The 21,743-nt window shown below is 41.1% G+C and overlaps 1 protein-coding gene across 1 annotated transcript in view; it reads right to left on the reverse strand.

The window, feature by feature from the left end:
- arhgap42 (Rho GTPase activating protein 42) overlaps nucleotides 1-21,743 on the reverse strand; it is a 254,861-nt gene that overhangs the window by 122,092 nt on the left and 111,026 nt on the right. The window contains exons 2-3 of the mRNA XM_033022363.1: nucleotides 15,616-15,711; nucleotides 4,000-4,061 (exon numbers count right to left, since the gene is read on the reverse strand). Of these exons, the coding sequence (XP_032878254.1) occupies nucleotides 4,000-4,061; nucleotides 15,616-15,711 (158 nt within the window). The remainder of the gene's footprint in view (nucleotides 1-3,999; nucleotides 4,062-15,615; nucleotides 15,712-21,743) is intronic.

Raw genomic sequence — 21,743 nt, forward strand, 5'->3', positions numbered from 1 at the left:
ATATCCATAACACAAAGGTAATCTACCTACTTGCCCAATTGGACAGCGCCTTCACCAACAATAAATGTCCATAATAATATCTTGGAAACAATGGATCACTTTCTAGATCGCTCTGTGAAAGCAGATACGGAATTCAACTCTGCTTCCAGTGAGCTAGCACAATCTTACAACATCTGAAGAAAAAGTCGGAAGGGTCTCGACCCAAAACGTCACCCATTCCTTCTCTCCAGTCCCGCTGAGTTACTTCAGCATTTTGTGTCAATCTTTGAAGAAAAATAATGCTCAAAGATCAAGGCCTCAACCCAGGCACTAAGGTCATGGTCTACGCATGATCATGACCCCACGCAGCCCACTATCTCTGCCCTGCTTAATGCTTCAGAGACAGATTACCTGAACAGGCATTTTCTAAGCAAAGTCTGCCAAATCCATCTGCAAGATCGGTAAGCAATGCCACATGCCCCACATTAGAGACCTGAGACATGCACTTTACTCTCGACTCCATCATGGGAAAACATTCTCAGTGGGCTACAGGAACCCTTCTTCACACTGGAAGACAGAGACTGCTGATTTATTCTGGCATTTTATTGAGGATTGAGAGCAGTGAAACAAACCTGTTATTAGTCAGGTTAGATTTGTTCTACTTTTAGTGAGCAAGACAGATCTGAACAATCATGAGTATTATATTTTATTGCTGCAGCTCAACTAAGGAAACAATGATAGTTCTGGAGCACTACTACCCGAATAGCAATGGGATTCATGGCTGATTCTGGTGTAAAACAAGAAAGGCACAAATTGCCAACCGTAATAGTGAGGACTTCGAGACCCAGCCAACTAGAATCGTGTACGGTTGAAGAACTTCAGAGACATATTTTACATTCACATGCGGGGCTCTGTTATAGAAGATGCAATGTTTGCGGGAGCTGCTCCTCACACTAGTTGATTCCTCATCTACTCTTCACGCTGCCTTGGCAAGACCACCCGCGTAATCAAGGAGCATTTACACCCCCGTCACTCCCTCTTCTCCCATCAGGCAAGAGGTACAGAAATCAGAAAATAGATACCTCCAAATTCAGGAACAGTTTCGTCCCAGCTGTTATCAGGCAATTGAACAATCCAATCAACAACTAGAGAGTGGTCCTGACCTCCTATCTACCTTATTGGAGACCTTCCAACTATCTTTGGGGTGGGAGATTGCAACCTTCACGTGGTCCATTCTGTTTCGACGAATGCAATCAACCTGGTGTGCACAAACAGAAGATCAAACAGAACAAGTTGTCTTACAACCTTAGACTGTGCATGCCAGACGCAAGAAGAAGATTTTTAATCAGATTTTGCTGGCACTAAACATTATTCCCTTTATCCTGTATCTGTACACTGTGGACAGCTTGATTGTAATCATATATGGTCTTTTCACTGACTGGATAACAAAACAAAAAGATTTTCACTGTACCTAGGTACATGTGACAATAAAAAACTAATCTCTACTACGACTGATCATTTATGCCCTTGCTTCTCTCAGAGGTTTTTCCATATAGTTTACAACATAGTAATTATTCATCAGGGGGCTTCTTTGCTAATGTTCAATCTGAACCCAAAAAACTTTGCTGAGGATGAAATAAAACATTTTAAACTGCCCTGAAGACAACAAAATTAATGGTTATGAATATAGTATGAAATTGCAATGTTTATTTTTTATCTGAGAATGGGAATAATGTAATTTCAACAAAGATCTCAAAGCAAAGGCTTTGAGAAGTGACTCTAGTTAGGACTACATTAGCTGTATTGGATAATTGTTTTACTTCATCATAAACCTTACCATGTGTGCTATCTTGGTTGCTGTAAAGTACCTGAAACTAATGTTACAAGCTTTATTATTTGGCATAGCTTCTAGAGGTAGATGTTTATGGGTTTTACATGCAATGTTAAATGCCAAGATGAGAGAGTGATTTACTTGGCATGACGTACCTTGTTAATTTTAGGTGCACAAACAAGTATAATAATTGCAGTTTGAACAGAATACACACGGGGATCAACAGCTAGACTGTACATGCCCATTTTAAAACATCATGAGCATGAACTGATTAATGAAGTCATATTTACAAGTTTTACTTCACTCATGAAAACAGTATTGTGCCCAAAACAACACGTTTCCTTTTCTCGTTGTTTGCAATGCCCGAACTTTTCACAGTCTATAACCAATTCAATGATGCGCAATTCTGGAAGATTTCCTCACACAGTATTGTGCTCAGATTTTTAGAAACATCAATATGCAGTTGTTTAATTAACTCAGTTTTATTAACTGTTTATTCACATATGTATTTAAATATTTATGCAGATTGCGACATGAAAGGCAATTAAGTTTTATACCATTGGAGGTATTATTCTGGTTAGAATTTAATTTTGGTTCTCCAAGGTCCAACTGTTTTAGGCAATCTGTGGTCTTTTGAATTGGCATTCAAACTGATGTTCATTTGAGCTGCACAATATTTGCTGCATATAGTCTAGTAGCACCATTGTGAACACTTTCCACTGTTTATTTTTGCGGTATGATGCATTTCAAAGAATGTAAATGTTCATGCAAGTGAGGTACTCTAGTTCTGGAAATTATTTGTATCGAGTATATTATGCATTGTGAACCTCGAAGACAAACTATCAAGTTGCTTTGTAACAATATACAGTATGTCCAACTGTCCATATTCTCAGAACAATTCTGACTGTTAGTACATTATCAGCAATCACTGAACTTTATATTATAGCAAGAGCCATCATGGTTCTTGTAGTCACTTGAACCATTGCTCCATATAGTGATATTTTTAGTTTAGTCTAGAGATACAGCACGAAAACAGGCCCTTTGGCCCATCGAGTCCACACCGACTAGTGATCCCTGCACACTAATACAATTCCACACACACGAGGGACAATTCACAATTTTCCCAAGCCAGTTAACCTACAGACCTGTACGTGTTTGGAATGTGGGAGGAAACCAAAGATCTCGGAGAAAACCCACCCAACCACGGGAAGAACGTACAAATTCCGTACAGACTGTACCCGTCGTCAGGATCGGACCCGGGACTCTGGCGCTGCAAGGCAGCAACTCTACCGTTGCACCGCCGTGCCAAGATACGACAAGAATCCCTTTACCCTCGTGTTGACAAATGATAATTAGTTGCAAATCCAAATGCAAATTCAAAATTCCATCTCATCTTGGCATAGACCATTTCTATAATTGGTGGAGTACGTCTAATTGAGTCTGAAAACAATTATTGTGCTCACTCTTAACATCAAAGAATTTGAAATTCTGTGAGGCACACGTTTTTAATATCCTGAAGAACATCCATTCCAGCACACAACAATGCTAACAAAATATTTGAAGCATAAAATGAAGTATCAATACAGATTACATGCAGAACAAACACAATTTGTAAATGCACCACATTTCAGGTTCTAAGAGGCATAAATTATTAATTATTACCTGCACAACAACAGATGATATCACTTAATGTCCCAGGAATTCCACTTCCTTTAATTCCAGGTATGTGATTATTTTGTACCTAGGCACGGTTTCTTTTTTTTCCCCCTTCTACAGCACTCCCAACTCTTACCACTCTTTATCCAATGCTGTTCATCCTGTACCACTGGTGTAGTGACCATCATAGTTTAATCAAGCAAGACTTGTGTAATTTTTGAGCCATCCTAAAACATGACCACAGTAGCTCAGGAAATTAATAAAATGCTTCACAGAATTTGCTCTAATTTGTTTATATAATTTGCTCTGAACAACAGGAATTGGAACTATTAAACATTTTAACCATATTTTGTTAAAGACGATGGCAGTGGCATTGTGTGGTGATGCCGCAAAGCATTCCAAATATTATGCCTCACCAATAAAGATCAGAACCTTTATTTTAAGTTTCAATGGCTGTTTGTTTATACTCTTCGATAATCCATGTGACTATAGTGCTGTCGCCAAAAGAAATGTAAGATATAAGTAATTCTCACCAATCTTCTTCGCTCCTCTTCAACAGTATGAAGTAGTTGTGCAAATTCTTTAAAGGACTGAGCTGTAATAAAAAATAGATGGAACATGTTAAGGATTGAATAAAATCCTATAAATGTTATGCACACGTGCAATAAATAATCATACTTAATGATAACAATAATCAAAGCGATACTTAAATTTTTCCGCTGAGTTACTCCAGCACTTTGTGTTTTTTTTGTGATCCAGCATCTCTAGTTCCCTGTATCTACACCACAAGGCTCAATTGCATTTCCCAGCCGGAAGAAGAGTAGGATTCCTCACGTTCTCGAGTTGGCAATCAGCTGGCTCTGGAACAATGCTGCCCTGGGGTCACCAAATTGAAACATCCTCTCTGGTAGTCAGCAAAATTGTGGAGCAGATGTTGGGTGACTGCTGTTGCAGCAGGGAGTTGCAAAGGCTCGATCATCCAAAATGAAATAGAGAAATCACAAATCTGGGAAAATTATCATCAAGAGCCAGAGAATTTTGTCTATTGTCCATTGTCTAATTTGAAATCCTTTCATACACATCAGATCAATAGTTATGTCCTCTTACAGAGCACTGAAATGGACCTAATCCCGAAATGGCGTGTATAGATACTCCATCCTTACCTTTTTAAAAAGGTTTTGCAAACCAAATCAAAGGCATTCTGCTCCAATCTTTCAATAGACAATAGACAATCGACAATAGGTGCAGGAGTAGGCCATTCGGCCCATCGAGCCAGCACCGCCATTCAATGTGATCATGGCTGATCATCCCAAATCAGTACCCCGTTCCTGCCTTCTCCCCATATCCCCTGACTCTGCTATTATTAAGAGCCCTATTTAGTTCTCTCTTGAAAGCATCCAGAGAACCTGCCTCCACCGACCTCTGAGGCAGAGAATTCCACAGACTCACAACTCTCTGTGAGAAAAAGTGTTTCCTCGTCTCCATTCTAAATGGCTTACTCCTTATTTTTAAACTGTGGCCCCTGGTTCTGGACTCCCCCAACATCGGGAACATGTTTCCTGCCTCTAGCATGTCCAAACCCTTAACAATCTTATATGTTTCAATGAGATCCCCTCTCATCCTTCTAAACTCCAGAGTGTACAAGCCCAGCTGCTCCATTCTCTCAGCATATGACAGTCCCGCCATCCCGGGAATTAACCTTGTAAATCTACGCTGCACTCCCTCAATAGCAAGCATGTCCTTCCTCAAATTAGGGGGCCAAAACTGCACACAATACTACAGGTGAGGTCTCACTAGGGCTCTGTACAACTGCAGAAGGACCTCTTTGCTCCTATATTCGATTCCTCTTGTTATAAAGGCCAACATGCCATTCACTTTCTTCACTGCCTGCTGTACCTGCATGGTTACTTTCATAGACTGATGTATGAGGACCCCCAGATCCCGTTGTACTTCCCCTTTTCCCAACTTGACGCCATTTATATAGTAATCTGCCTTCCTGTTTTTGCTACCAAAGTGGATAACCTCACATTTATCCACATTAAACTGCATCTGCCCACTCCCCCAACCTGTCCAAGTCATCCTGCATTTTCATAGCATCCTCCTCACAGTTCACACTGCCACCCAGCTTTTGTCAGAATGCACATTCTCCAACCCAAAGGTACACTCATTGTTTAATTCCACTTCTGTCAATTAAAACCATTATAACTCCAGAAATACATACGGCACTGTTCCATCCAGAGCCACCAAAGGCTTCAGCTTTGGTCTCCACTATTTTCTCATCTACGTGCCTCCATGAAATCAGGTTACAGGCATAGATGAGAGCCAAACTTCACCTCATATATCAACCCCATTGCAAGGGGTCCAATTTGGATGAGCATTCAGTTGTAATGAGCTACCATTTCGACTGGTTAAACATTGCGGCATCTTAAGCAATGGAATGAGCCAAGTATGATTCTGCATCATTCTATAACATGTGCCAAGTCCACAAAAGGGGAAGCAGCTAATTCTAGACTCCTTCACAAATATGTTCAAAGAGGGTTAAATTACTCCCCAAATTTTTTTTTAAAGCAAAAATAAGATCAAATATATTGGTAAAAGTAACCAAAATATGGTCAACATAAAAGTAAAGCAATTGTGGCACAATAATCTCCCTTTAAGCTATCTCTGAAGAAACTATGGTTACTAGTGCAGCCACTCCTTATGAGAAAGCTGCTCTTTGAGTGTAATGCCAATATTGGATAAACTGCATGAAAGCTCTTTGGAAAGGAGTGGATGGTTTACTTGTGACAGATTTTCCCATCATGAGGGGGGCTCCACATGCTGAGAGTCTCGTGAAACTGACCTTTAGAAGCAAAATTGAAAGATGACATTTTACAATTACCATGCAAACTGAGAAGAAACGAATTTCTAGTCGGAGATGTCAGTGGCATCCAGAGTACTCAATAAATCATGTGCTTGCAGATTTAATTTGCAGGGGGGGAAAATATGTACAATAGATTTTGTGTATATGTAGATCGAAATGAATATGCTGTGCTCATGGGAATCTTCAAAATAACAAAGAGACAGATCAACTGTGACAAGCAACTAAATGTTTTCCTGTCTGAAAAGTTACCTCACAGTAGTTCATCTATTCCACTGCAATAATGGAACGAACTTATGGTCAGCATCAGCACATTTCCCCACTTCCCCACTTCCCCAGTATCACTTGAACAGTTCAAAGTTTGACCTAAAATTCAAACATTACAAATTTCTCATAAAAGGTCATTAAGGTTGGAAATTGAAAATAAAGCATCTTAGAGCCCTGCCTGCATTCATCCGCGCTGGGATTTTACCATTTGGCTTGTAACAGTTAACAGATGTCAGCTCTCAAGAGACCTAATCTACTTTCGTTGACCTTAGACATTTCTTCAATCACGGCTTTCCAAAGGAAAAATAAAGTAAATTACAGAATAGCAGACCACCAACCACTCGCTTCCCTGGCAGTTTGCATCTCCAGTAACTAAAATGGTATCTGACACAAAACTTGACAAATTCAAATCCCAGAACGCACTAATAGTAAGCACACCAAACTCTTCCTCGACAATCAGTATTTTTGAAGCATTTGATAAACCAAAAACATGAAGACAAGGATAAAATATAGTTTCTATTATTGGTGGGGAGGACCAGGTAAATGAACATAATATCTTTCTCACAAATGCACTAAATGAAAACATTTCAGATGCTTCCACTGCTGAACGATTATCGGCTACCATTTTTGTAGTGCTTGCAAAACTCAAACCAGTTAATTGTTTTTAAGTGGTGCAAATGGATCATTGGTCGCTGGAGATCTCTGATCTCAGTACATATTGTCCTGAATTTTCCCAGGCCAACATCATTCTTTGCATCACCACCCCATATGACCCACAGCAACTTTGGAATTTCTGTGCATGCATTTGTAAATATAAAATTTATAAAAGTAGCAAGACAAGGCAATAAGCTGCATTCTGATACTGACCTCCTCCTTGGGCTAAACAATTCCATTGCAGACTTGCCATTTAGTGGTCTACTGGGTCCCATGAGGAGCAAGGTGCATTTCCCCTTGGATTATTATGATAGGGAAATGCTGCAAGAGCATCAGCTAAATTGTAGGACTTTTCAGATATTCGTTTTTAAATACTCTCAATCTTTCTGAGAATTTATGTTCTAAAAATCGCCTTCAGGTTTATGTTAAGCTTAAAGTTGATGGCTCCCAGCTCCCAGCATAGAAAGTTGCTTCCTGTGCCGCGGCCATGCCCGACAACAGGCCTGGCTCTCCCGCTGTGGTACCAACAACCAGCCTGAAGAAGGTTGCCGCCGAACCCAGCCCCTGTTTGCCCCTTGGACTGGAGAGGAGGAAGTCGAGCTGAGGGCCAGGGAATGGATGGGTGGTGGGAGGCAGTGCAGGGCCTCGCCGGCGGAGAGGGCCGCAGAAGCCCCTTCAGCAGCGTGGGTCTCAGCCCAGCGGCCCAGGGAGCCGAGGCTGTATCCCAACCGCAGGCCCAGCTCACCTGCTGTGGACCCGGGAACCCGCCCGGAGAGGGAAGGCTGCCGAGCCTAGTGCCTGCTCACCCTGAAGACCAGGAATCAGAGAGGAGGCTGGAGGAAGACGGCAGCAGACACAGGACAAAGTGCCCGGTAAGAAGAACCAGGGTAGTCTTACCTTTCATGTCCTCAAGGACAGCTGCGGGAGGCACCCCCTGGAGAACAAGGGCTGAAGGCCAGATGAGGAGGAGAGGGACATCGGATCGCAGGACAACCGAAATGGAGGCGACGGCTGCAATGGGCGTTTGTGTCCAGCTGCAGCATGAGCTGTAAAACGGCACCAAAATGGTGCCCCTTGTATTTGGCTCAGTGGGCTGCTCTGTACATTCTTTACTAACCAGGGGATTGTGTGCTGAGCTGTATTTCACTGTACCTCGGTACACATGTAAATGAAGAAACCATTGAAGTAGAGGTTTAGAGGAGATACAAGCACGGAGCATGGTTGGAGTGTGGAATGCAATGCCAGAAAGGGTGGTAGAGGCAGAGACCTGTAACATTTCAGTATCAAGACAAAATTTTAGATCAGCAAGGCATAGATGACTGTAGACCAAGTGTTGGGATTAGTGTAGACAAATATTTGACGGTTGGGGAGGGTGGGCCGAAGGATCTGTTAATTTGTTTAATGATCCTGGGACATGGATTGCTTCTTAAATTTGACCCATTTGTAAAGTATTCAGTGCCTGAAAGCATTTTTGAATGTTTTAGAAACATTTTAGCTATTTTTAAAACCGTCTACATTTACAACAAAAAAAAACTATTGAATTTGTCTTGAATATCTCAGAAACATTCAGAGGGCTTTTAAAAGATGGAGTTTGACATCCCAACTAAATACGGCTTCCTGAATGCCAGCATCTCCCAAGATCAATAAAGACTATACCTACAGTGTGAAATATTTATTAACTGGAGCCTCAGGGCATCTTCAATACTCAATTAAAGGCACCATACCAATGCAAGTAGTTGTTATTGCCTTGATGTGTTTTTGTTCAATTCTTACTCTTTCTCATCAAACACTTGTACAGTGGCAAGGTTTATCTTTCAATAAAGTACACAACAAAATTAAAAATAGTTAAAATAATGTATGCCAATTGCAATTATGTCATATATCTAATCATGTATACGTCTTAATTAGGATAATTTACAAAATTATATAATTCAGAACTTATGAAATTAACTATGTTGGCATGATCTCGCTGAGTGAATAGAAAAGTTAAATTCTATCATCTAAGCAATGGCTGAAAGTTAGCAATCAAGTGCAATTTATTTAGGCTGGATAATTGGACACGATGGGATGAATGGACATTGAATTGCATTTCAAAATTTGCAATTTGAATTTAAATAATGCAATTATTGATTTATTATTTGAAAAATGTCAAACTATTAACAAGAAATAAAATATCCCCTCTTCTTTTCATTGGACTGTAAGGTAAAGTGGACGATCTCCAAGGGACTCAATGGCCTTTTCTGTACTCCAGCAATTCCCAGCAGGAAGCAAGTGACAGGAAATCACACCTAGCAGCGCATCAGTTTGAAGAAGGGTCTCTATCCTTAACGCCACCTATTCCTTTTCTCCAGAGATGTTGCCTGACCGGCTGAGTTACTCCAGCATTTTGTGTCTATTTTCAGTTTAAACCAGCATCTGCAGTTCCTTCCTGCACATCTGTTGAAATGAACGGACTGTAAAAATCACTGCCCTGGACCTCCAGAAAATTCCTATCGCCCACTCTCTAGGAAAACTGAAACAGCCACAAGCTTATTAACAGGAGTAAAATACATTATTGGCGAGGAGATGGAAATAAATTATCAAAGAGAAAATATCAGAATTGTCTAGTTACTAAAGGCCTGTCCCACTTAGGCGACTTTTTCGGGCGACAGCCGGAAAATAGGCTGTTGCCAAATGGTGGCGGCGTGACGCGGCGGAACGCCTGTATTGTCGTGAGCTGTTGCCTCAGGTGTTGTGGCCTTTTTCTTGTCGCTGCTGAGTTTTGAAATGTTCAAAACTTCTCGGCGACAGTTAGCTTGACGTTGCGCGACTTCTCCTGGCGTAGGTCCTGTCGTAGGTTGTCGTAGGCTGTCGCCAGGTTGACGCCATCTAACGTTGGCTGTCGCCGGGTACTGAATTTGGTAAATTCAAGTGGCGGCAGCCTACGTCATGCTACATCAACCGGCGACAGTATCTGCGTCACGATGCGTCATTTGAAAAAAAGTGCACCGCTCCACCTGTCCTCAGTTGACGTCGTCAAATGTCAGGGTCGTAGATTGTCGCAGACTGACCTAGGTTGACTTTGGTTGTCGTAGGCTGTCATGGGTGTTGTTGCGGGTTGATGTCGTATGTCGCGAAGAATTGGGACGCCGGTTGACGTAGCTTGACATAGCTTGTCGTCGACTAGGTGGCAGCCTGTAGTAGACATTGTCGTAGGGGGGCGGTTTCTCGGCATCACGCCACGACAGTGACTGTCGCTGGCTGTCGCCAAAAAAGTCGCCTAAGTGGGACAGGCCCTTTAATAGGCCAACAAATGACACTCTATATTTAACACCACCTTTACAAAGCACCAAGCAGAGCAAGGAAAGTATAAAATGGCATAAAATGCTGCAATTCTCCATTCCCATTTGTACATTATTTATCTGCCACTGGCCTCCTGCACTGTTGCACTGAAGGGGTTGTCCCACTTGGGCAACCTAATCAGCAAGTTCTGGTGAGTTTGCCCTCGACTCATACTCGCAGCATGGTCGACACGAGGTCCTAGGAGATCTTTGTAACTCTGCTTCATGCTCCAGAGTAGTCCCCGCGTACTCGAGCCCTCAGCTAGGTCGCGGCGTATTTTTCAACATGTTGAAAAATGCACACGAGTAAAAAAAGGTTGCCATGGAAAAAATCAATACTTTTTTTACTCGTAGGTTTAGTCGAAGTAGGTCGTAGTAGGTCGTAGTAGGTCGTAGTAGGTCGGCATGTTATTCGTAGGTAATCGAGGGTAGTCGAAGGTAATCGCAGATAGTCTTCATCATAGTCGAAGGGAGGTCGAAGCAGATCGAAGGAGGCCGTCTTCACTCCTCACTATTTGGTGTCCAATTTTCCAGAAGTTAGTCGTAGCTAGTCGAAGCCAGTCTTCAACATAGTCGAAGGAGGTCTTCTACATGTCGAAGGAGGTCCTCAACATGTCATTTTTTCAAACTCTCCTAAACTCGTCTAAACTCATGAATTAGGTCGCCTCAGTGGGACAGCCCCTTGAGAACCAACATAAATTTGAGGAACAACTCATCTTCCACCTGGACAAGTTACAGTGTTACAGACAAGATGTGGAACTCCACAACTTCAGGCAACTTCCTTCCACTGTCTGTATAAAACTGATAATTTTCATCTATGGCATTGGAAAGTTTTCATCCCTTTATTAACATATCCTGAACTATTGGACATGTCCATCAATCCTACATTTTCCAATTTTTACATTCTTTTATTTGTACTCATTTGATGCATTATGTTGAAAGCACATACATTGTATATTCCATTCATTTGAACAAAGATGTGATAGTCCTAAAATGTAGAGCAAGCACCATTTCAGGCAAATCCACATGCTTCAAACAAGAGGGACAACAATGAAATGTGATTACTTTTCAATCACCTTTGTTGAACGACAACGTCACGTACTTGTATTGATTGATACAATACAAAACATGGCACTGACTTGTGTATATATGCCCTAAAGGAGATTGTAAACAAATAGAGAGGCAAAAACTCTGCAATTCTTACGTGCTTTATTGATGCTTCCAAAGCCTTCGACCGTGTTAATCACAGAAAGCTGTTTGTTAAATTGAGTCAAAGAGGGGTGCCTAAATGTTAGCTGTGAGGAGGATGCTAGGAGGCTGCAAGGTGACTTGGATAGGTTGGGTGAGTGGGCAAATGCATGGCAGATGCAATATAATGTGGATAAATGTGAGGTTATCCACTTTGGTGGCAAAAACAGGAAAGCAGACTATTATCTGAATGGTGGCCGAGTAGGAAAAGGGGAGATGCAACGAGACCTGGGTGTCATGGTACACCAGTCATTGAAAGTAGGAATGCAGGTGCAGCAGGCAGTGAAGAAAGCAAATGGTATGTTAGCATTCATAGCAAAAGGATTTGAGTATAAGAGCAGGGAGGTTCTACTGCAGTTGTACAGGGTCTTGGTGAGACCACACCTGGAGTATTGCGTACAGTTTTGGTCTCCTAATCTGAGGAAAGACATTCTTGCCATAGAGGGAGTACAAAGAAGGTTCACCAGACTGATTCCTGGGATGGCAGGACTTTCATATGAAGAAAGACTGGATAGACTCGGCTTGTACATGCTAGAATTTAGAAGATTGAAGGGGGATCTTATAGAAACTTACAACATTCTTAAGGGGTTGGCACCTATTTTCTATGTTTCTATGTAAATAAATTGTGAGAATTCTGGCTTACTGGTATGCCAACCAGACTATGCAAATAAAATGGGGCAATAGGATCTCAGCCCCATTTGGGGTTAGCAATGGTATTAGACAAGGGGGAATCTTGTCCCCAGTCCTTATTAATCTTTATACTGATGATCTGTCCAAGCAATTGAAAGCCTGTAATACTGGGTGCATGATTGGTAATATTTTAGTGAACCATATTATGTATGCAGATGATTTTGTGGTCTTTAGTCCATCTAGCGCTGGTCTCCAGCAGCTCCTTACTATATGTTCTGTGTATGGTGTGGAACATGATATTAAATATAATGCTTGTAAGAGTGCTGTTATGATCTGTAGAACCAAAGAGGATAAATGTCTAAAATTTCCTGATTTTAAATTGTCTGGCAATAATCTTAGTGTCTGTAATAAGGTAAAATATCTTGGGCATTTTAATACAGAACAAATGACAGATGATGAGGATATTTATAGGCAACGACGCATGCTGTATGTACAGGCGAATATCCTCTTGCGTAAGTTTGGTGCGTGTGCAGATATGGCGAAGATGTCGCTGTTTAGAGCATATTGCTCACCACTCTACACTGCGCACCTGTGGTCGAACTATGGAAAGACAAGTTTGCAGAGACTAAAGGTGGCTTATAATAATTCCATGAGAACACTGCTAAGGAAACCTAGATGGTGTAGTGCTAGTAACATGTTTGTGGCTGCAGGAGTCAGTACTTTAGAAGTTACCCTAAGAAATCATATGTATAAATTAATTTGCAGGATAAATGACTCTAAAAATGTAATTATCGTGGCCTTGTCAAACATAAGATTTAGCACTACGCGCTACGAATCCCAGTTGTGGAGACACTGGTATCGCTGTCTCGTTGTAGGACACTGATCATTCATTTTTAGTCTGGATTTTAAATCATGTATTGTGGTTTTTTTTAATATATAATTTATGATGCTTTTATAAGTGATGTACTAAGATTTTATATGTATTTTATGGTGTTTTTATATGCAATTTATTTTTATTTAACTTTGTCCCTTGTCTGGACCTTGAGTCTGAAATAAAATTTATTATTATTATTATTATAATACAAATACTTGCATTGATTGATACAATTGATTTATTGTGGCTAAATAGATCATTTAGAGGGTATTCTGGAATTTTTCCCCCAACAAGTTCAACTGCGTGCAGTTTTACAGGAGTTAAATGAGCAGCTTTGGAAATTCTGTCCATCACTTCACATCTATATCTAATGCAATTCCAAATTATCTTTTATCCTTCAACTTAAATAAAACAACATAACCACTGTATGTGTCCTGTCACAGATCATGTTGCAATCCCAAGATCCAACTCTTTGCCACCTTGCATTAAATGTAGGTCATCTGTGGCTTAAATATAAAGTGCTTACCCCCGTGATGAGATGGCATTTTTGACTCTATCCTCTTATTTCCCCACACCACTCCAACTCATGCATATGACAATAAACCTGAAGGCTAACATCGTACTTTGATTCATCAGTCCCTGTAACCCACAGCAACTTTGGAATTTCTGTGCATGCATATATAAATATAACATTCTAAAAGTAGCAATAAGTTGCATTCTGATGCTGAACTCCTCCTTGGGATAAACACTTACATTGCAGGCTTGCCATTTAATGAGGAGCAAGGTGCATTTCCCCTTGGATTATTATGATTGGGAATAGCTGCAAGACCATCAGCTAATTTGCAGGACTTTCTCAGATATTAGTTTTTAAATACACTTTCCACAAATTTATTTTCTAAAATCACCTTAAGGTTTATGGTAAGCTTAAGGTTGACGGCTCCCAGTGTGCTGGGATTAGTTTATGACTCGATCCTCTTATTTCTCCACACCACTCTGACAATGAACGAACCAGGTTCCCCATCAAACATTACAATCCATTCACCACCATCTTGGCTATCCTCTTCACTTTTGCAGCTGCAGTTTCAGCTTTCTGACACATGCTATGAATTTTTCGCTCCAAACCCTTTTGTGACACTATGTCCCTCCTTCGACTCAGTCCTGATAAAACTTCTGAGCATCCCCTTCTTTGTCTCACTGTGTTAAGGCCCTGTGCCACTTTCCCGAGTTACTCACGAACTCTCCCGTGATTTCCCCTTGATTCGAACACTGAGAATTAGGGTAATAGCCATTCGTATGTACTCGGGATTATTTTTTTAACTCGTGGGCATTTTTCAACATGTTGAAGAAACGTCCCGACTTGCCTGATGCCCCTAGTTCCTACCGTTGGCATTACGAGCTACTACGAAACATCTACGGACTCCTACCGACATTACCCGACATTCCCCGAGTTCGAATCAAGGGGAAAACTCGGGAGAGTTCGTGAGTAACTCGAAAGAGGATGCTCAAATCTGTATCTCCCTGGCCTGCTGATTTACTCCAGCATTTTGTGTCTTATTTTGTAAAACCAGAATCTGCAGCTCCCGTGGCTCCATGTGGCCATACATGATTATTCGGTGGGTGTGTCAGGAAGAACAGGTTTCTAGGACTTCGCTACACGTGGGACCAATGCTCGCATTTGACAACGGGTCGGCAATTCTGGAATGTGGCAAACAATGGATAGTATACAGTTTTGCTAAATTCAGGGGTAAATTCCAGGTGAGAGATGCAAGAGGAAAACAGGTAATGACTTGACCATAGATGGGAAAGAGGTCCCCCTTGGAACGTAGTCTGACAGGCAGCATTTACCGATCATTATTTGTATCAATAATCCGTCCTTACCACGTTACCTGCATTTACATTCCATGGAAGTGTGCACATGTCAAAATACATTTATATAGAAGGGAAATAACGCGTGGGACTTACTTGCTCAATCGTTATCTGACACCATATGAGATGAAAGACCGCTTTCACAAGAGATGAGAGTTTCCCAGTTCCCAGTTCTTATGGAATTGTATCCCAGAAAGAGGTGAGAAAGTGGGGGGAGGGGATTGAGAATGTTTTTCTGGCTTTTTGTCGATAATTGCTTTGGACAATCAAACCAGTGAAGCTGTGCTTTATTGTTTTCTATGTGCAATCATTCATTTCTGAAGCTGGGAATGGTGGGAACTTTTGGCTAGAAATCTTGGTGACACACATGAAAAACTAACTAACATTAAATATGAATAAATGATTTTTTTTTTAAATATTTAAGACTTACCAATATTAATCTCATCATCAGTCTCTGCATCGCCAATGCACTCAAACTGGAAATCCTGCAATGATTGTGAAAACCTCTGAACAGCTGCAGATAAATCTGAAAAGCAAATACAAAAATACTAGACTTAAGATACTTTTCTAACACCTAAATTGGTAGTTTAAAAAAAAAGTGAATAATGAGTCAAAGCTCTGAAAACACTGTTGATTATGAAGCAAATATTTTAAATGGGCAGGAATCTCAAAGAGCACAATTCAATTATTCTACTGCAAAAAGAATGTTTTGTCCTTTCAAGTCAAGAATCCTTGCTGTAAGTAACAACTGATATCAGCATTCAATCACTTTGAGGCTTCAGTCACATTCCTTGTGCTGGCTTTCCGATTATAACAGTGCTTACTAAAACAAATCCCCCCCCCCCCCCCCCGCTGCTATTTTGTGTTACTAAGAAGTTATTAGCTTAAAATCTTTTGTGTACATTCACTGGCGAAATGACACGGTAAAATCAATGGGTGAGTAATTTTTTTTTATTTTTTTAATTGCTTTACTTCCTTAGTTACTAATTGCTAGTTCTTTGATAAGGAAATACGCATATGAAATGCAATTGCTTGTATTGCAAAATGCAGTCAGTAATTTTGATTTGGCACCGTCAAGGCCTTCAAAGAGAGACAGGATGCTCTGCAATTTCTCAAGTCCAGTTTTTGTTTTCAGATTTATCACGTAATCCATCCGAGGAGGAATGAAGGTGCCAGATTTTGCTAACAGCAACTAAACAAACCTGTGTATGGCAAACACCTGTCAGGCAACGACCCAAAAAGCATAATCCCTCCCAGAACATCTGGCGATGACGTTAATAGGACAAGCACTAATATTCCTTCATAGCTAATCACATTGAACAATCAACAGTCATCAACAATCTGGTGACCTTGACCCATGCAAGACCACATTTTCCCAGAGATAATCCAAACCCAAGGGGACCCAAACCTGGTCTTGTGTTGAGTGTATAACATAATATAAAATTTACCCTATGGGCTGGAAATGATGTTCTGTGATGGGCAATCCATGTTCAGTGTCGACATCAAAAAATGGTCACACATTTCATGGTTCGTGGCATTCATACTTGATATATGGCAATGGTTTCAACAGTCACAGCAAAGTCATACAGGGCTCCAGGACTAACTAACACATGGCCTGCTATGCATTGGGTGGAGTCAGAGCCAGCTCTAGCTACTTCCACTGAAAAAACAACAGGCTACTCCTGTCAAATTGCCCACTGGCTGGTTCTTCATGTTTCATTCAAATGCTTAAAACAAGTTGTTTTTTTGATGCTACAAATTCTTTAAAGTATTTATATGCAATCAAACATTTGAAAACAAATCTAAACTGACTACTTAGTCCCTCTGAATTCACGAGAGTAGCTGACTTTGAACCAGGTCCAGCGTGGAATTGCTGCGTTGAACTTCACTCAGAAATAAGCTTGGAGCCCAAGTTTCAGAAGCAGCCACACAAAGAGCTCACCATAGCGAGGAACATTCCATAATGGTGATGCAGAAATTATGGGCCTGTCCCACTTAGGCGATTTTTCAGGCGACTGCCGGAAACTGTTAAGTGGTAAAAGGTCACTGAAAAGCCGGCAACTGGAACAGCAACAAACGGCGATACACACATCGCTTCCTTCACCAGCTAGTTATGCAGGCGGGGGACAGGTCAAGCAGGGGGAGCGCTGTCTGAGTGAAATTCACACGGTGCAAAGCCACTGTGATACAGACACACACCACGATGAACAGGACGGTTGACGCTGTAATTAAGACGGTGAAAGCACAGTGTACGGGAAGGGTCACATAAGTCCTTTAAAAGAGGGGGGCGAGGAAGGGGTGGGGAGAAGGAGTGGAGACAACTTTCAAGAGGCCAGAGATACACGGCTGTGAAGTATGGCTGACATTAACATTACAGTCGGTTATCCTTGGTTCTGAAAACTACTGTTTACGTTTTTTTCCCCCCAATGAGCCAATGGAATTCACCGGTCAGCATCGGCGACAACCTACGACCTCCTGGCAACCTCCTGGCGACCCACTACCACCGCACCTACGGCACGAGAATTCTCGTTACTCTCCATAGTGGCTTCATTCTGGTTGCCGCTAATTTTTCCACATGTTGAAAAATTAGCGTCGACCAGATTGAAGCCGCGACTTGTTCCGAGAATGCGGGAACTCCTCACGCCCATGAAGGCGACTCCCCGGCAACCACCAGCGAACATGTGGCGACCGCATAGTCTCCTGTAGTCGCCTAAAAAGTCACCAAAGTGGGACAGGCCCATAACTGTCGGGATGTGGGGTCATTTTGGAGAACAGCAGAAATGTTATTACAATCTTCCCCCAAATTCCAGCCCATCATAACCTCATTGTTTGATCCAAATCTGCCTCTAAAAGTCATTGAACCTGGTTTCTTAAACTGTACCTGCAACAGAATCTTAAAATGGGACCACTCTGAAGAGTGACAGAGTGGAGTGAAAGCCGTGAAAGGGTCCCGACCTGAAACGGCGCCTATTCCTTCGCTCCATAGATGCTGCCTCACGCAGCATTTTTGTCTACCTTCGATTTTTCCAGCATCTGCAGTTCTTTCTTAAACACGAGTCATTAAATAGGTTCTTTTTCTGGTGAATTTAATTCAATAAGACAAATGTGATCATTTAAAACACCTGGATGCCAGGTGAAAGCCATGAAATATCACTTTTTGGAATCTTGATACAAACTCTGGCAGACCAAAATAAGTATAAAGGAAACAAACATATTGTTCACTCTTTCAAGGGTTATGCATAAATATTGAAGGTTTTTATTAAATACAAGAGGACCAATATTTTTTAGACAATTTTTAAAAAATCTATATTTTAGGATGATAAAGTATTTTAAGTAAGTCTTGCTCTACATACCCAACATATTACAGTTGTGACGGGACATAACCTAAAGCAATTTCCCATGCATATTCAAAATATCTCTTCATACGTACCAATCTGCTGATATTTACATTAATTGTCCATACTTATTCTCTTTGTTATACTCAAGCAATTTTCCCACGCATGTGTTTTTAGTTAGCATAAAAAGAAGAAAAGCAAATATTAAAATCCCTATGGAACAGAAAGCTTTCAACAGAATCTGAAGATCATAAATAACATAACAAATAAAAAAACATTTGGACAGGCATAAAGAGAGGACAAGTTTAAAAGGATATGGGCCAAACACAGGTAGGTGGGAATAGTGTAGATGGGGCATCTTGGTGTTGGGCAAATCGGGCTGAAAGTCCTGTTTCTGTGCTGTATCACTCTATGACTCTATAACTTGAAAACTCCAAGATGACTGGACTTCTTTTTTTGCTCCCTAACCAACTTAAATGCCAACCTATCTTTGTTTCAACTTCAAATGAAGAATATATTTGAAGTAACAGATGCACACATGGTTGACAGGACTTGCATTTCCCAAACTTGCAAGTGTATGTTTCATTTACTTATGTTTGGACAACAGTTTTCTAAAGACCACAGCATGAGCAGCAATCCAAAATTATACTTCAGGATTAAAGCAAACAGCACATGTATTAAAATAGACAAAGGTTGTTCTGCCTTTCTTGTTCCTTTTCAGACTTGCCCTGCTCCAGGTCCATTCAAATGTTATGCTCCAGGAGGTACGAGTCACTGTGATTAGCTTTTGTGCCAAAAACCACAGCTATGTGCAACTTGTCTATGTCAAGTTCAGTCCCATCCATAACCATCAGGAGAGCAACCGCATCAAGCCTAAGCAATCTGTTAGATAGACACAAAATGCTGAAGTAACTCAGCGGGTCAGGATGAGTAAAGGTTCCTGAAGGGTCCCGACACAAAAAGTCACCAATCCATTTTCTCCAGAGATGCTGTCTGGCCTGTTGAGTTACTCCAGCATTTTGTGTCCATCATTGGTATAAACCAGCATGCAGTTCATTTTATTACATCGAAGCTATCTGTTATTTACTTGCAATTTTTAGTACTGATTGGGCAGTCAGAGAAGAAAAACAATGAGATCCATTAATCTACTGCCATGCCCATCATTATCCACACTAACATCTACTGGCTGAAAGGAAGTTGACATCAGCTTAGTCTTCCAAGCATCAGACAATAACTTCCTCTTACGTACTGTATTCATTTTGATGGTGACTAGGAAAACAAAGATAGAGAGACATGTTTGGCTCACTGGAGTAGGAGTAGCAGAAATGTTTCAAATGGAAAGTCAAATATGACATTATTGAGATTAAAGTGTATCTAGTGAATTTGCGGAGGTGGAAAGGTGGGCAAAGGGTAATGTGTGTGTACAACAAAACAATCAGTGATCAAAGTCGACTCTATTAGTAATTGTGCAAGATAGCAAAATCATAACATTGTGACTCACCAATGCGTTGGAGTTTATCTCAAAGGTGGGGTTAAGAGAGGATAGGAGGTCAATGAACAAAGGAAATTAAGGTATACGTGCTGATTTTACCAACAACATTGACTTGCTGAAAACTGAATTTAAAAAAAATTAGACCTTAGCAGATCACTGGAGGGAAGAATGAGTAAGAGAATGGCTAAGAGATTGCTGGTAATAGGAAACATTCTTCACTGTCTACTATACTTGGTGTTATCTGCAAATCTGCTCATATTGTTAACTACATTATCGTCCAAATTATTAATGTATACACCAAACAGCAGTGCGCCCAGCACATGTGGTCACAAACACCCGATAAGAAAAAGAATCCTCCACAATTCCTCTTCAATTCCTATCTCCGAGCCAATTTTGAACACAGTCGGACATGTGATCTAATCTTCCAGACAAACCTATCATGCAGGACCTTTTCAAAGGCCTTGCTAAAGTCCATTAAAAAAAATGTTCACTGCCCTGACCTCATCAATCTTCCTTGTGATCTCTTAAAAAAATCTCTGCTCTTCTGAAATACTATTTCCCACATACAAAGCCATGCTGCCTATCCCTAATCAACCCATGCCTATTTAAATACTGGTAGATCCTGTCCCTAATGATCTCCTCCGACAATTTACCATCCATTGACATCCGACTCATCAGCTTGCAATTTCCTGGATTGTCTTTGCTGCCCTAAAGTATCACATTAGCCAACCTCCAGAAATCTGAATGTTCACCTGTGGTTAAAGATGATGCAAATATCTCTGCAATTTCCTTCCTTGCTTCTAGGCGCAAGGGCAGAGGATGTACGTTTTAAGGCCCAGTGGAATAATCCACTTTATTCATTCACTTTAAAACCACCAATGTCTCCTCTTTCGTAATTCCTATATAATATATGGCCTCACAACTTCCATTCCTTAATTCTGTCCCTTCCAGGTAAATATGGATGGATCTTCATTTAATATCTCCCCCATGTCTTCTGGATCAACACCAAGGCTGCTTTGCTGATCGCTAAGGGAAGCTTTTCTTTTCCTAGTCACCTTTTTCCTTTTAATATACCTAGGGTTATAGGATCAGCCCCATACAGCACGGAAACAGGCCTTTCTGCCCAACAGGTCCATGTCAATCAAGATCTACTCTAGTTCCACCTGCTTCTGTTTGGCCCATATCTCTTTAAACCTTTTCAATCCATGTCCCTGTCCAAATGTGTTTTAAATGCTCTTATAGAACCTGCCCTAACCACCTCCAGCAGCTCGTTCCATAGACCCACCACACTCGAGTAAAAAAGTTGCCTCTCGGGTTCCTATCAAATCTTTCCCCCTCACCTTAAACTTGGTTTTTGATTCCCCCAGCTTGGGTACCTTTGGAATCTTATAGGAAATTCCTTTACTTAGTCTGCCAGCTCCATGTTTGGTCCTCTTTTTGCCCTCCTGATCAGTTTTTTAAAGTATATTGTGAATACATACTCACAAAGGGATTTGCTTGATCTCAATTGCTAAATCCGATCTTTGCTCCTTTTTCCTGACCAGAGCTTCAACATCTCTCGTCAACCACAATTCACTAAACATAATAGCCTTGGCCCTTACCGTAATGGGAACATGCTGCCCTGCACTTTTGAAAGCCTCCCCACTTGCCAGATGTCTCCTTACCTGCAAACAGATTCTCCCAATCGACCTCTGCAAGTTCCGGCCTAATGCCTCCAAAATTGGCCTTTCC

Source organism: Amblyraja radiata, chromosome 6 (genome assembly GCF_010909765.2).
Source record: "Amblyraja radiata isolate CabotCenter1 chromosome 6, sAmbRad1.1.pri, whole genome shotgun sequence".
Lineage (NCBI taxonomy): Eukaryota > Metazoa > Chordata > Chondrichthyes > Rajiformes > Rajidae > Amblyraja > Amblyraja radiata.